Source organism: Balaenoptera borealis, assembly GCF_965194805.1.
Source record: "Balaenoptera borealis genome assembly, chromosome: 14".
Taxonomy (NCBI): Eukaryota; Metazoa; Chordata; class Mammalia; order Artiodactyla; family Balaenopteridae; genus Balaenoptera; species Balaenoptera borealis.
In genome coordinates this window covers 44,488,216-44,505,892 of record NC_138875.1, presented here as the reverse complement: position 1 = coordinate 44,505,892, position 17,677 = coordinate 44,488,216, and the positions used below count along the sequence as shown (strand labels likewise).

The 17,677-nt window shown below is 38.7% G+C and overlaps 1 protein-coding gene across 8 annotated transcripts in view; it reads right to left on the bottom strand.

Annotated features, from left to right (window-relative positions):
* The window catches only part of TRAPPC8 (trafficking protein particle complex subunit 8), an 89,330-nt gene extending 72,075 nt beyond the window's left edge, over positions 1 to 17,255 (bottom strand). For 3 of the 8 annotated variants that reach the window (XM_082354175.1, XM_082354177.1, XM_082354178.1), the window contains exons 1-3: positions 16,752 to 17,247; positions 10,308 to 10,502; positions 312 to 401 (exon numbers count right to left, since the gene is read on the bottom strand). In XM_082354175.1, the coding sequence (XP_082210301.1) occupies positions 312 to 401; positions 10,308 to 10,502; positions 16,752 to 16,908 (442 nt within the window). In that variant the 5' untranslated portion in view covers positions 16,909 to 17,247. Of the gene's footprint in view, positions 1 to 311; positions 402 to 3,691; positions 3,759 to 10,307; positions 10,503 to 16,751 lie in introns of those variants that run through there. The other 5 variants (XM_082354184.1, XM_082354176.1, XM_082354180.1 and 2 more) reach the window with 4 other exon arrangements.
* Positions 17,256 to 17,677: the final 422 nt, after the last annotated feature.

Below are 17,677 nucleotides of genomic sequence, written 5' to 3'. Positions count from 1 at the left end.
CACTGGCAGTTTACATTTTTTCTTTCTAAAATAGCTTAAAAACATATTAAGCATGAAATATTCAAGTTGGGTGATAAAGAAAAATAAGCAAGCCCTTAGTATTCTTATTTTTTAATCTAAAATTAGTTACACCAGTCCTGTATCTAGGATGCCATTTAACAAAGACAGCAATAAAACTTGTAGCATCATCAATAAAAAATAATTTCTCCATCTCTATATCCTCTCAACAATTTTGCCTTCATATAACTCTTTCTGAGATTAATAACTTCCAAAACATTTGATTTTAAGAGAACATAAAAGTCAAAGGATACATGCTAAATAGTGGTTCAGAAATTCATGATCTGATGCTGGCATCGACTGAAGAAAGGTCTCTCTGTAAGACTCAAACCATGGAGTAGTAGCTAAAATTAACAATAAACCAGTTAAAAATTCCTCAGTAGAATCAGTTTACAACAGACAAAATTTCAAGTCCATATTCCTAAAAGGTATGAAACATCATTTCTAGCAATACACAAGCATTTTTCACTTTGCTTTAAGATACACATGTGATGTATGTGTATAAGCCTACACACAAATATATTCATACATGGCAGTATATATATTTGCAAAAATAAAACTGACCTATTCCCAAACCTACCCAATGATCCCACAGCTTATTTATTAATGCTTTCAATGTTACCTACATGAATAATCAGATTTTAGAACTAAAGTTTTGTATCCCTGCCACTAGTCATGTTGTCATAAGTAGCTCCTTTTCATAAATGGTATTATTTCCAAACAGTGGTTCTCAACCAAGAGTGATCGTGACCCCCAGGAAACATTTGGCAATGTCAGGAGATACTCTGAGCTGTCACAACTAGGGATAGGGAGGGGGTGCTACTGGCATCTAGGGAAATAGGTCAGGAATGATGGAATGACGCAGTACAGCCTACAATGAGGAGAACAAGACAGCACCCCCCGACCCCAGCAAAGAATTATTTGTTCAAAATGTCAACAGTGGTGAGGCTGACAAACCCTACTTTATAATTTGATTACTTGAGTATGATAGCAACTAAACCTCTTCAAATGGAATTTCAACGCATACTTACCTTCTAATCAAATACAAAGACGTGTGCTTTCACTTTTTGCACACATGTATATGATGTGATTCTTAAAATTTCAAATCTCTCTTGCTCCATGCTAAGCATTTTACATTAAAACTAATGACAAAAATTTGAATTTAGTTAAACTTAGTCATTTCATTAGGTTTAAGCAGATTATCTAAATCACAGTTTTACTAAAAGGATACTCCATTCCTATTTACTTATGCTGACTATAAAACCTTGTGTACTTTTTTGTCTTATTCTTAGAATCACTGAAAACACAGCAAGTATGTTTTCTGTTTACATTATAATACTACATTAAACGACTGGGAAGGTTGAAGAAAAAAAGCTATTCATTTTGACTGAATAGCATATCCAACCTGGTGCCACATATACAAAAAAACTTTAATTGCAAGAAATGTCTATGAGAATAACCCACATATTGTTTAGGAGGGCTATTACAAAAACCTCATGTTCATTGCTATAAAAGAGGAAAAACATTCCCAGAAATAGTACAATATATATGAAAAGTGGCAAAAATAGGAGAATGAATGACAAGGATTAGTCTGTTAAAACAGGAAAGCAATTTTCTTACCAACCAGTAACTATATCTTCCCCCCCAATGAATCAAAATTAGTCTCTATCTTGAAAGTTAGTATTAATTTTCATTTAATACCAATGCCAAGAAAATATAAAGATTAGATAATGAAAATTTTGGTTAAAGAAGAAGGAATCTCCACAGATGGGGAAAATGACTATCAGTTTTGATTACTTTTCTGTTTGTTGCTTCAATGATGCAACATTAACAAATTATTAACAAATTAACAAATAACAGTAAGTTGTAAACATATGTAGACATATGAAGACATATGTAGACATATAAAATGTAGACACAGGAAAAGGGGTTTGTTTCATGGTGGGCTGGGGAGTTCTGAATAAACAAATTAGGTCTTCCAAAACAGCTATCCATTGCAACACTATCTGGAACAAAAGACTAGAAAACCTACATGTCCATCGAGGGGGACATTAAATGGAGGCACTATGCAGCTTTAAGAGAAAAGGGAAAATCTCTATATATTACTATGAAATGCTCCCAGGATACATTAAGTGAAAAAAGGCAACAGCAGAAAAGTATACATTTTTGTGAAAGGGAAGAAGATACAGAAAGCCACACATGTATTAGCTTATATTGTCAAAGAGAAATAACAGAAGGATAAATGCCACCAACAAATGCCATCATGTGTAAGAGAAAGAAAAGAGAAGAGATGAGAAAGGGGAAGGGCCTGAACAGAAGCTAGACCTCTGTGAATGTACCTTGTTTCACAGTTTTGACTTTGGAACAATATAAATGTCTACATAACTAAAATTAAAAAGAAAAAAAGCAAGTACACACATGTAGGAGTTCTTAAACAGAAATAATACTTTCTAAATACTGGTGCAAGAAAACACTGGGTACTCAACAAAGAATATAAGGAGCAAAGGAAAATCTTCTAAATGTATATGGCAGAAGTGGGTTTTATCCTTCAGGTAGGTCACATTCAGGTTCATGAGGTAAGTTTTTCCCTCAGCCATGTTTCCTTGAAGGGCTAGAAGTCCCCCTTTATTTTTCTTACATGTCAGTAAGTCTAGGGCATCCTTTTTTGCTTTTTCTAGCGACATTTTTGAAGAAAGTAGAAAAAAATAATAGTTCAATTTTTTTTTTTTTTAATATTAACAGAAGACTAACATTTAGTGACAATTCTCTTCCCTTAGAAATTCTCTGACTTATTTTGGGATGAAGTCGGTATCTTGCTCATACCCCTTTCCATCTCTACATGTTCTCTGGCTGGAACTGAAACAGCAACCATGTTATCCTACCAGTTCAAGTTTCTCTGTGCAGAATGTACTTTTCCCTTGGTAAGAAGGATAAGGAAGGCAGCTAAGAGCTGAAAAACAACATAATGCTCTATATCCTCCACTCACACTCACAAAATGCAGCCCTCTCTCTCTCCCCGTTTCTTCTTTGTTCCCTTCTTAGTGCCAGTAGCTTCGGACACAGAGTTACTAGTGTTCCAATATCTAACAAGGGCTGCCAGCAGTGAGCTAGACCTAGAGCAACTCTGGTCCTCCTTCTACTGAAATCAAATACTATCATTAGAAATCCCAAATCTGCCAGTGAAAAAGACTGACTACCCTAAACATAAATGTCACCTGTAAATCACATATTTTCCCTTTGTAATCATTCACAAAAGTTGAAAGTACCAGAAAACCACCATGCAGACTAAACAAAAAAGCACTAAGAAATATTACAAATTCCACATAATGTTGTCACTTAAGATTATAACTTTAGATAAACAGTAGTACCAAAACTTAGTATATTTCAGAACGAAAATATTCAAGTAAGGAAAAGAAATCAGATAATTAGATGCTGTATAATTACTTAATTCTTTAAAATACAGTCTCAAGGTCAAAAATACTTGACAACACGGTGATTATCAGAATATATGGTTTAATTCAGAGTATCTTAGACTACAAAAGCTCCAACAAACTAAAACCAGAACTCATAAAATTTATGAGCATTTTGCAAATCAAATAATCTTAGATAATATGAAGAGCTAAGAAATACTAACCTTGTATTTTAACAACAACCTTGAGAACTATCCTTGAAGAGAATATTTCTAATCAAGTGTTTTCAGAAAAATCAGCAAAAATCAAAGTATTCTAAAGAGATGAGAGTCATGATTACTTATGCCCAATTATTAAATTTCTCACACACCACAGGAGAAGACTTTTTAAAACAGGCTGTCCTTTATTGAAACTATATTCCTTTCAACCCTCAGTATATCAGGAAAAATAGTCACTGCATTTACTATCTGGATCTAACTGACCCTTGATATTTTATTGTATTTTTAATTCATTTTACAAATTATTTACAGAATTGAGAGTAAAACCATAACAAACTTTTTAATAAATTTTAGTAAAGCAAACTCAAATTGTATTCCATATATTCCCCATTTTAAAGATACATGCCTCAGTTAGGCAACGTTTTTTGCATGCCAACTAACTGTTCATCAACTATCATGCGCAAACCTAGAACACATCCATCATGTAAATACCAATTCCAGATTCAAACACATCTCTAACAACTTCTAGTTTATCTTTACTTCTGGTTCTTCTTGCACTTGCATAGTCAAGGTGCAATATTTTGGAAAAATGTGATGGCTCATATTCGCTGAGAAGAAAAAGGTCATTTTATTTGCTCCATCACTGCAAAACGTTTTCATTCTTTAGACTTCTAAACAGCAAACAGAACGATCAAGCTAATAAATTTTTTACTTCTACATCATCTAATTCTTTCAGATTACCTTCACACACATACCTGCCTTCAGCATTTGTCCACTTACAAACTGTATCAAGTAAATTTTGTTACACAAACATCATAAAAGATGAAAGAATACGGTCACATGTCCTTTAACAAAATGGGATGGTCCAGGTTATCATCTCAAAATATTGTGTAAAGTCTTGCCTGCTAAATTAGTGATTAGCTGGATGAAAATACTGTATTTTCTTTTTGTTCTTAGAAATACATTGTTCACTCATCAATTCTTGAGCTTGAGAAAAATTGTCCTGGATATTGTCATCTGAAGACTCACAGACTGGGATTTCTGTATATGATCAATTTCACCATTGTCCTCAGAGTCCAATAAAGTAGGTAGCCACTAGCCAAATGTGGCTAATGGGCACCTGAAATGTAGCTTGTCTGACTGAGGTGTGCTGTAGGTGTAAAATACACATAAGATTTCGAAGACAATACAAAAAAAAGAATAAAATTTTCCATTGATTACATTTGAAATGATAATATTTTGTGTGTATATATATATATAAACTGGAATTAAATTAAATATATTATTAAAATGAATTTCACCAGTTTCTTTTTACATTGGTTTTTTTTTCGGCCACAATGCGCAGCTTGTGGGATCTAGTTCGCCTACCAGGGATTGAACCTGGGTGCTCGGCAGTGAAAGCGCAGAGTCCTAACCACTGGACCACCAGGGAATGCCCTCTTTTTACATTCTTTATTGTAGCTACAGAACACTGAAAATAATGTAAATGGCTTACATATTTCTATTAGACAGTGTTAGTCTAAAATGCTATATGTCGGGCTTCCCTGATGGCACAGTGGTTAAAAATCCACCCGACAATGCAGGGGACACGGGTTCGAGCCCTGGTCCAGGAAGATCCCACATGCCGTGGAGCAACTAAGCCCGTGCGCCACAACTACTAAGCCTGCGCTCTAGAGCCTGCGAGCCGCAACTACTGAGCCGGCGCACCACAACTATGCGCACCTAGAACCCGTGCTCCGCGACAAGAGAAGCCACCGCAATAAGAAGCCCACACACCGCAACGAAGAGTAACCCCCACTCGCCGCAACTAGAGAAAGCCCGAACGCAGCAATGAAGACCCAACACAGCCAAATATAAATAAATAAGCAAATTTATATTAAAAAAAAAAAGAGTAAACACAATAGGGACTTCCCTGGTGGTCCAGTGGATAAGAATCCTCCTTCCAATGCAGGGGATGCAGGTTCCATCCCTGGTTGCGGAACTAAGATCCCACATGTCGCGGGGCAACTAAGCCCATGCAGCGCAACTACTGAGCCTGCACATCACAACAAAAGATCCCGCATGCTGCAACGAAGATCCCACGTGCTGCAACTAAGACCCAACGCAGACAAATAAAATTTAAAAAAATTTTTTTAAATTGCCTTAAAAAAAAAGTAAACACAATAGACAGTAGACGATAGGACAGATAAAAGTTATCTCCGTTTCAGAAAAATTAGACAGAAATGCTAATAATAGTAGTAGCTGAATGGAAAAAAAGATAATAGGCAAGGAGTGGAGTGTAAACAATCTGGAACAGACCACCACAGGAAATAACTGTATATAATGAAGATTCTTTCAATCCCATCATTGTGTCTTTCCAATTACTGTACTAAGGAACACTAGCTGTAATTGACCAATCTGATGAAGAAAACATGGCACTGTTAAGCCAGGCTTATGAGGTAAATATATAACATGTATTTCATAAATAGAATGGGTGAAAAGTATGATGACTCACATTAATCGTAAAAACTAGAAGCGTATTTCTAGACAAACAGAGAATTAATCTTATTTACAATGGATAAAACCACCCTCATATCTCCAAAGAGAAGTATTCTGTTATAACAGAATTTTATTAAAATGAATTCAGTCCTTCATATCACATTCCCAGTCTTCAAGACCAACATAAAAATAAAGCTAAAGGGAGGTGCCTTTAGTAGCAGGGAAAGAACTTAAAGAAACTGTTTTCTTCTGTAGTTTGTCCTAACCACTTGGAATTCTTTTTTAAAATCTGCCTAAGGAGTTCAGCTATAGTAATGCCTCCACCCACGTTTAAAGGCAAATGGCACTGAATCTTTTCTTATGTGGAGACGTTGGCAGGGACCTGAGAATGTAAGTCATATAATTAGATAAAATTTCTCACAACCAAATCATGACCACATTGTTCCTATAAACTATCTATACCAAACCACTTTAATAGACTATAAAAAATAAATACGCCAATCCCTAATATACAGGCAACCAGACATCGGATTTGAGAATCTTTCTCTAAAGATACTTAAATGGTCCCAAATAATTCATAGTGAGTAAGGGACTTCCTTGATGGTCCAGTGGTTAAGACTTCGAGCTTCCAATGCAGGGGGAGCGGGTTCAATCCCTGGTCGCGGAACTGGGATCCCGCACGCTGCGCAGTGCAGCCAAAAAAAAAAACAACTGTGAGTAATAAAAACTGGGCAACTCTCAAGCCTATTCACAGCCTTACACCCAATAAAGAAGTCCACAAGATGACAAACTTTTTTATGCCCAATCAGGGTTATAATGTCTCAATTTGAAATAGAAAATAATGCCAAAGGCTCACCAGACATTTAAGGAAAGTTTCCAACATGAAAAAGAGAACAAAACAAACTGAAAAATAATACCAATGAAATAAAAAGCACAGGATAGAAAAAAACTTAAAGACTTAAAAGAAGCCAACAACAATTTACTAATATCTTTTTCAGACATTCATTCCTCAAAAATTTTACCTTCCACACAACTTTTCTCAGGAAGCCGCTAGAGATGTCCTTCACCAAATCAACAAAATACACCGAAAAAGATATGAATGAGAGGCTACAGAAAAGGGAAAGAAATCTCCAGAAAGACAGCAGTGGAGCAGGCCTTGGAAAGCAACCAGACCACAAATGAGTAGAAGAGTGTTCTGAAACTTTTATTTCATTATCTCCTCCCATGAGCCTTTTTAGACATTTTTCTAATTGATCATTCTCCCCAAAGAATACTTAAAAGTATTCTTAGATACTTAGATATACTGTGTATCCATTTACAGACTGTGGTCCTTTGGAGAGCCACAAACCATTATAATATCTAATATTTTTGCTCCCCAAGTACCAAATTTTCACCCCATTGAGGGATGGTATCATTCCCCATTGAGAATGCCTGGAGTAGAAAGAGAGAAGCCTTCAGGAAGGAGATCTTAATAAAGGGATTATCTCATAAATTAATCTGTCAAGGGGAAAATCTTACTGAGTGAGAGGCTATTAGAAGTTTGAGAGACTAGTAAAAAATACGAAGAACTCTGGGCAAGTTGCTTTTAAAAAGGCAATTACTAAATACTGAAAAAAAAAAAAAGAGCTGTGTAAGAATGAACTGAAAGCCCAACATTCGGCTCAGCAGTGAAGAAGTGAATACTCAGTCACAGTACTGTAAACAGTGAGTATTAATCAAAAATTATAAAAACTGCATTAGGGAGATGGAGGAAGGGGAGTAATTAAGCTAAATCTTCATCAATTATAATGAGAAATCAGTAAATAAAAATTTTAATTAAGCCATAAGTAGCCATATAAAAATATTACTTAGAAACACGAGATGAATACCAGAGCAAAGAGTTGGTGGGGCAGGGGTGCAGAGAGCAGATCAACTGTTGCTTGTTCCTCTTAAGTCTTTTTAGCATTATGTCTCTGTGTATATATCATTCTGATAAATTAAATTTTTTTTTTAAAGTAATAGGTATATAAGCTTCGGAGGTTAGGAAAATATTTTCAGTACAGAAAAAGATAATTTTTAAAAAATATGATAGTTAATCCTTCTCTCTGTGCCCCTCAGCACTTTGGCATATTGGATATGCCATATCTCTATTATAACATATTGTCATTTTAAGATACTATAAATTTGAATGTATTATAATTATTGACCAGATATATGACTATATATATGAAGTTATATATAGCATCTTATTCATCTCTATATCTCAATGCAAAGCATACAGTAGGAAATCAATCCTTGTTGCATGTATAATAAAAATGTTAAAGTCCCTATAAAATAGAATCACAGGATTAAAGATCTAGAAAAGGCCTTAAGAAGTAATCTAGCCAATTCCTCTTGTTTTCAGAGAATAAAACTGATTCTGAATAACTGACTTACTCAAGTTATCCAATTAACTACTGGATAACTCTGGCCCTTGATTCATTGCCATTCACATCTCAACATGAATTTTCCATTGATGACAGAAATAGTTCAAATTCCACCGCTTTCTCCCAGAAATCTGCAAATTTTGCCTCATGTTGAAAACATGTTATGCCAGGAACTGCTTAAAATATGTATCCTGAAAATGGATTCTTTTGATTTACAAAGATAACCATAATCTTCTAAACTTAGTCTTATCAAGTTAACTTGCCTTGCTGGAATTAAAATGACACAGAAAGAAGAAAAATTATAAATATTTAAACAAAATAAATCTACAAATATTTCTAACTATACAAGTGCAACCAACTAACTTCAGGATTTAAAACATGCCACTTAATTTCTCTTTGTATGTTTGGGAAAATCTTTAAATATGCAATTAGGAGGTGTTAAAGTAATAGATTATAAGTTATACTGATGTAAGAAGATTATTTTATTAGGCTGCTAAAATATCCTAATTAGATGATGTACTTTTTTTTTTTTTTTTTTTGGCCGCACTATGCAGCATGTGGGATCTTAGATCGAACCCGTGCTCCCCTGCAGTGGAAGCGCACTGCCCTAACCACTGGACCGCCAGGGAACTCCCAGATGATGTACTTTTAATCTTTCCCCTCTAAAAATCTATCCCATGTCTCCCCATTAAGTCTTTTTCATACTGGAAAAGAGTCACACCAACCACTGCTAACTCACTTTACATAGTATTACATAATTTTACCTACCAATCCTATTATGAAAACATTTACCATTCAAATCAAATTAAGATCAAATATTTATTTATATATTATAAACATTTCCTTCACTTAGCGCTAAGCAAGATAAAAAATATAATAAACTTGGGGCTTCCCTGGTGGCGCAGTGGTTGAGAATCTGCCTGCCAATGCAGGGGACACGGGTTCGAGCCCTGGTCTGGGAAGATCCCACATGCCGCGGAGCAACTGGGCCCGTGAGCCACAACTGCTGAGCCTCTGCGTCTGGAGCCTGTGCTCCGCAACAAGAGAGGCCGCGATGGTGAGAGGCCCGCGCACCGCGATGAAGGGTGGCCCCCGCTTGCCACAACTAGAGAAAGCCCTCACACAGAGGCGAGGACCCAACACAGCCAAAAATAAATAAATAAATTAATTAAAAAAAAAAAAAAAAAGAATGGAAGAGCATTGACTCTGAAAGAATAGGAGGATTGCATGGCACCTGAGATTGGTGGTCCTACATTTAAAAAAAAAAAAAAAAAATATATATATATATATATAATAAACTTAATGCTTTTTATGTAATCATAGTATTACGTAATGTCACAAAAGAATAGTTGTTTTTTATCTACTGTTAGTTCTTTCATTCAAGAAATATTTATTATGCTTATGATCTAGGCATTACTTTAGATACTAGGAATAAAATAAAGAGCCAAAGTTCCTGCCCTCAAGGAGCTTGTATTAACTTTACAATTAGAACTACAAAAAAAATTTTTCATTATGAAATAGTAAAGTGAAATCACATAATTCATAGTTATTATTTGAATGGCTGCCTGCTTACTTGACTGTAACCTCCTTAAAAGCAAGGACTTTTTTTTCAACATTGTATTTCCAGGCTCTAGCACTCAGCAAGCACTTAAGTGTTGAATGATTTCCAAGTTATAGAATTACCTTTTCTAGTAAAAGAAAACATCATTTAAAAAATAATAATAAACCTTATTACATACCACTGATGTTGAGGTCGTAATCTCCTGCCGTAATCACATTAGCTACTAATCCTTCTGCAGGCTGACTGCCAGAAACAACATCATTCAAAAGCTTCCGAATGGCTCCAGGCTGAGGTGGTTGGGTGATAATGTTGCTTACTGCTATCTTCAAGTTTTTGATTACGTGAAGCTGATTATTGGGATCTCTCATATGAACTTAAAAAGAAAAAAGAAAAAAACTTGAAATTATTTCTATACAAAGCGTAACAGGCCAACTATTACAACAATAATAAACTGGGTTAATGGTTTATAGAGGATGCTCAAATTGGAAACCAGAAATTCCAAGTGGAACAGTCTTCGAGAATACAACTGACTTACAACATTCCATTATACACCAAAAGGGCTAAACAGTGTAACCTTCCTCTCCCACAATGCTACTGCCCACAACTACTGTACTCTAGGTCCTTTCCTTCCTCTTATGTTGGAGTTGCCAGGGACCAACTACCATCCATACCAAATGTCTAATTCTCACCTCACCCTAAGGTTGGTCCACGGCAGTGTGAGGTCTATGGTATCAACACTGAAAACAATAAAAGGGAAGAAAGGGAATTAAATGCTGCATGCAGGCTTCCTCTGCTTCTCCGATAGCGATGCCTGCATTCTCAGCCCCTATTCTACTATCATAAAAATCAATGCCGCTCTGCTGCGGGATGTTGACAGTGTGGGGAGGCTGTGTGTGTGTTGGAATGGGAGGTATATGAGAACTCTCTGTATTTTCTGTTCAGTCTTGCTGTGAACCTAAAACTGCTCTAAAAAATAAAGTCTACGAAAAAGAAAGAAAGAAAGAAAAAAAAAAAAAAACAATGCCCAGATCCCTTCTCCTAACCCAATACCTCCTGCCTCCTCCCTGCCTTGGCTCAGTCTATGGGATTTATAACCAGTGGTTCAGGGCTTCAAGGCCAAGGAACAGGTTCTCAGGCGACTGTAGCAAGACAGTGTCCACGGTGCACAGAAGGAAATGTGAGCGTATTTTTTCTCATAAATATAATCAGACAAGATGATTAGTTGCCATGGTACTATTAGAAGCAGTCCACTGTACTGATTAAGGACCCAACTTTTGGAGTCAGACTTTATTTGAAATTCCAACCCACCACTTATTAACTGGGTTACCCTAAACAACTTTTAAACTTTCCCATGCTCAACTTCTTCATCTATAACATATAAAGAAAGTAACATACTTCACAAGGTTATTTGAAGGATTTAGGTGAGATATTCTTAGAAAACATAGTAAGTGTAAAGCACTCAGCACAAGCCCGACACATGACTGTATAGTTAAGATGGAGGCAGCATGTACAACATACTCTATTTCAAGTACATCATGGATCATATACAAATATGAGGCACTTTTTGGAAAACTGACTTTGGGTACCTACCCATTAAAAACTGACATTATTTTCCCCAATGGAAAATGCTTTATACCGAACTTTTAAGCTCAAGTCCGCCTACATTTTAAATAAAGTTACATCTGTTAAAAACTGTCTTCCTGAAGTGTTCTGTGTGCTCTGTTGACTTCTAAATCTTTAATTAAAAAACATCAGACAAAAATCTTTTTAAAATACTACATGTGCACGATAGTGAGAGGCCCGCGCACCGCGATGAAGAGTGGCCCCCGCTTGCCACAGCTAGAGGAAGCCCTCGCACAGAAACGAAGACCCAACACAGCCAAAAATAAATATTAAATAAATAAATAAATAAATAAAAGAGCCTTCCCTAAAATTAAAAAAAAATAATAAAAATTTAAAAAAAATAAAAATAAAATACTACATGTGGCATGAATATGTGTACTTGTATTGCAAAACTAAATATATGAACAGAAAGTATACACACAAATTCCATTATAATGATTACCTATGATGAAAGAAAGAAAGAAATGGGACTGAGGAAGGGTAAAAAGGTGAATTCAACTCTATAATGTTTCTTTTTAAAGGAAAGGAAGATACAAAGCAAATATGACAAGATTCATTGGCTCTAGGTAATGAGGACCTGGATGTTTCTTGTATTCTCTGCATTCGTCTGTAATTGTTTGTCTTCTAAATTATTTAAATAAATACATGCAGGCCTCTCTCCCTAATGAAACGTCTCAGCTGGTCTAACTATGAAACAGAGAGACCAAAAAACACAAAAATACTATGGTACATTTCTGACATTTTTAGAACGTACTGTACAAGTAGTTTCCTTGAAGGGTTGATCCATAATTGTCAAATAACATAAGTAGCCATGTGTGTATTAAACCTCTTTCAAAATTTTTAATTGACTCTAGTATCCGTAAGTGTTAACACAAAAAGGCTACTCTAGTTGCGCCCTATATTCAGAACGGGTTAGTCAGTTATGACGTTATTAGTTATTGGGTAATCTTACTAATAATCCAGAAATGAGTTATTACGTGTGGCAGCCAGACTCTGAAATGGCACCCAATTATCCCGGTATTTCCTGGTATATACTCTAGTGGAGTCCCCTCCCACATCCCAGGACTGGTATGTGTGACCAATGGAACACAGCAAAAACAGTGGTATACTACTTCTGAGATAAGGTTATAAGAGTTCAGGGCTCCCCTGGTGGCAGTGGTTAAGAATCCGCCTGCCAGTGCAGGGGACATGGGTTCGAGCCCTGGTCCGGGAGGATCCCACATGCCGCGGAGCAACTAAGCCCATGCGCCACAACTACAGAGCCTGTGCTCTAGAGCCCGCGCACCACAACTACTGAGCCCATGTACCACAACTACTGAGCCCGCGTGCCACAACTACTGAAGCCCACGCGCCTAGAGCCCGTGCTCCACGAGAAGCCACCGCAATGAGAAGCCCATGCACCGCAAAGCGTAGCCCCCGCTTGACCCAAGTAAAGAAAGCCCACGTGCAGCAACGAAGACCCAACGCAGCCAAAAATAAATTAATTAATTTTTTTATATTTTTAAAAAAAGGGTTCAGCTTCCATCTTGGGTTCTGATCACTCCCTCCAGGATAAGCTAACTGCTATGTCATGGGGACACTCAGGGAACCTATGGCAGAGAACTGAGGTCTCAGGCCAACATCCAGTGAGGAAGTGAGACTTGCCAACAACCATATGAGTGAGCTTGGAAGCGGATCCTCCAGCCCTAGATGACCGCAGCCCCTGCTAACAGCTCCACTGTAACCTCAAGAGAGAACTGTCCAGCTAAGCCACGCCCAGATTCCTGAGAAACTGAGAGGTAATAAATGCTTTTGTTTTAAGGTGCCAAGTTTTGGGGTAATTTGTTACACAACAATACATAAGTAATACACTGGAGTAGCACAAAACCAACTTAATAAAGAGAAAGGCAAAAGCTAAGAATGACTGAGAAATGCTCTTAAATCACACACAAAAAATCCAAAGGTTCAGAATTAAATAATTATATTAAGGCTTCATTAAGATTATAATGTCAAAAAAGGTGATGTTATGTATCATATAACATCTCAATTTCAGGGTGAAATTCAGCTCTACCATTACCTTACGTTTATAGACTACCATATAAATATAGTTTCTTGAATACTGTACTATGAAGCAACATTCCCCAGTATGTGCTGCCCATAGATTACTGGTTGCTCAAGATAGTTGTCTGAAAAATCAACTCCATGTTCAAATAAATTTGGGAAATACTGGATTAAGTTTTTAAAAGGTCTCTTTACAGCAGGTGTTCCCAGAACTCTCCATATGCTGAATGACACTAATTCTCCCAAACACGTGCTATATTAAGCAAACTTATTTGACCACAAAATTTTCCCAGGAAACATACAACTGGTGTACTACAGAACATATTTTGAAAAATAAAATGATATCTTTTTACGTAGCACACAAAACTTTACTGTATTAAAAAAAAAAAAAACTCAATTGCTTATAAACCACACCAACTCCCCCAAAACTCCATACCCTTGCTTAAATCTGTGAGTGCCACATATTTACCATTAGATATGAAATCAAAAATTCCTTTCCTAGAATTCAAGATCCTTCCTTATCTAGGCATTTTTTCCCTTAACTATCCTGTACTCAATAGGGACTTTTCCCACTGTTCCCCAACCACTCAATCATAATTTATACCTTTGCCCATACCATTCTAACCTCATCCCTGTCCTCGACAGGGAATGCCCACCCTCTTCTTTTCCACCAACTGTCTACCTATTAAAGTCAACTCATTATACTCCTTCCCTAAATCTTTTGCATTCTACACAAGGAAAACAGCGTACTGATTTCAGCCTCTATTCACTGCACTGTCCAATACAGGAGGCACCAGCCACATGTGTCTACTGAGCACTTGAAACATATCTAGTCCAAACTGAGATGTAATATAAGTGTAAAATGCACACCAAGTTTCAAAGACTTAGCAATAAAAAAAATGCAAAATATCTCATTAAGATTTTTTAATATTTATTACATGTTGAAATGGCAACATTCTGGAAATACTGGGTTAAATAAGGTATTACTTAAACTGCTTTCACCCATTTCTTTTCACCTTTTTAAATGTGACTACTAAATAACTTAAAGTTATACATGTGACTCACATTATGTTACTACTGCACAGCACTGCTCCCTTGTGTGAATAAGTGATTCTAAATATTACCAGCAGATAAGATGACTTGATTAAGAACACCTTGTCTTGAATCACATTGCCTGTTTTTAAATCTTTCCCACCTGTAAGACTGGACAAGTTAACATCTCTGGGCCTCAACGTCCTCAAATTTAAAATGGTATAAACGGTATCTACCTCATAGGACTCAAGGAGGACTCAAAGAGAAATGCTACGTAAGTAGGTATAGGTGTTAGCATTATTATTCTTTACTAACAAAGCAGGAAAGAGCACACAGCTCAAAGTCAAACGCACTGTTTTGTTTTTTAAGAATGTAGCGCGCTTTATTGTTTTTATTGACTTAGGACAATACTGGAGGAGATGAGATGGATGGCTAAAGTACATGCTGAAAATAATCCAAGAGTTCCCGATCTTTGTTTTCTTGGATAGCTCTCTCTCTCTCTCTCTCTCCTTTAAATACAAACGTGAGGGCTTCCCGGGTGGCGCAGTGGTTAAGAATCCGCCTGCCAATGCAGGGGACAAGGGTTCAAGCCCTGGTTCGGGAAGATCCCACATGCCGCGGAGCAACTAAGTCCGTGCGCCACAACTACTGAGCCTGCGCTCTAGAGCCCGTGAGCCACAACTACTGAACCCACGAGCCACAACTACTGAAGCCCGCACGCCTAGAGCCCGTGCTCTACAAGAGAAGCCACCGCAAAGAAGCCCGCGCACCGCAACAAAGAGTAGCCCGTGCTCGCCGCAGCTAGAGAAAGCCCGCACACAGCAACGAAGACCCAACACAGCCAAAAATAAATAAATAAATTTATTTTAATAATAAATACAAAAGCAAACTTATAATGGAGATATTCTCCCAAAGAATACACACGTGTGGCATGTAAAAAAATAAATTTATGGCACAGCATTTTTTTGTGTGGAGAAGTCATAACCAAATAAACATCATGGTCGTTGGCTTGACGCAGCTTTATTATAGAACCTTTTTATTTTAAAGTTCTTAACACAGAACTTTACCTATACTTTGCTATATTCTGTTTGCAAAGTACAGGTAAAGATATTGGTTAAACCACACTTGACTATTATTACACTTGCTTTTCCCTAATAAAGAATCTAAAGCTGGAGAAAACAGGCAGCTCTTCTATAAAAGATATTTCTCCCGTTGATTAAACTTTTAACTGAAAAAAAAAAATTCAGGACTTTTCCATCCCTACAAATCATAACTCCAACTATCTCGATTAAATTAACTACAACTTGTCCTTACTTCCTCGTCCATTAGGCAAAAAAAGGCTGCTGCAAGCTTCATTAATTTTAAAATTCTTTTTATTTTCTTGAGAGGTTAAGTAAAATACTGGATACCTAAGGAAATGTTTGAATTCTCAAAAGAAAAAAGTAAAATAACTGAACAGAACGCTTGAAGGGGATGCACCTCACTGCTAAAGAATATAATACTCAAGACAACTTTGAAAGCCCGGTTTAACTCCCAGGAGAAAATGATTCGTCGTCTTCCCCCTAAGACCTCATCGGTCTAACAGGGAGCATCTTCTTACCCTGCCCTGCCTTGCAACTTCCTAATTCCCTCCCTGTGGCGGCTGAGAACAGTCTCAATGCCCTTCTCTGGGGCTCACATTTTTAATTACCTAACAGTCTGGCTTGTCAGGGAAGTGCCTAGAAAAACTGGAGGTTAGAACCATGATGTCTTGACCACCTCACGGCCCCTCCTCCTGCGGCCACCGGAGACACCGCGGGGCCCCAGCCCAACGCCACTCTACCGGCTCCGGGATGTAAACACCGCCCTTCTCTTCCCTGCCCGCGCCCAACTTCCCTCTCCCGGCCCCAGCTATGCGGGAGCTCAGTGAAAAGGGGAGACCACATACCCTCAGAAGTGAGGCGAGAGAAGGGCTTAAGCAACTCCGCGAAGCTAAGGTGACTGAGACGAGTGAGCCGCTCGGCTTCGTCGCTACACAGCGCGGCGACACAGGGGACGAAGGAATCCGGGATGAGCTCCTGCACTGATTGTACACACTGGGCCATCACCGCGGCAGAGGCAGCAGCGGCGCCCGCCCTCCGGCCCACTCTCAGAGGCTGATCCTGCGGCTGCAGCAGCTACTGCCGCCGCCCGCCGGCCTGGCCCGGCCCGGCTCGGCCGGGCGGGGCCCGACACTGAAGCCTTGAGACCAACAGAACAGACACCGCCGCCTCGGCTCCCGGGGCACCCACCACCGACCCCTCCCCGTCACCGCCGCTCCTCAGCGCTCGCCCCGGCGTCCTTGCATTCCACCCTGATAGGTGGAGACGCCAACAATCGCCAGTTAATCCTCCCGACGGCAAAGCGTTAGTCGCCGCCCGACAGGAACCGCCATGTTGAGGCCGAACCCTGACCCACCGGCGTACTTATCCCAGCAGCCCCCGCGCTCGCCCCTCACGTGACAGTGTTAAAGACGATGGGGGCGGGGGAAGAAAGCCAGGGAGAGGGAAGTAAAAAGCGACGGAGGCCGGTCCGGAGGCTGGCGCCGGAAGTGCGACGGGTGGGCCCCCCTACTGGGTGGGGCTGGGGCGGGGCTACGAGCTCGGTGGACGGAGCCAGGCGCGGAGGCACGCGGCGTTTGGCCTGGTTCTCGCGCACGTACTTGGCAAAGCCCAGCGAGGTGTGACGTAGAGGTCGGTAGGCCGACGCTCGTGGTCGGTGCTGTCACAGTGGTGGAGGCACCCGTTCGTCTTCCACGCCCACTCGGCCCTCCTGGGAAACAGTGGGCAAACCATGTGGCTGTTCGAGCTGCTTCCTGCCCGCTCGCCCCGCCCT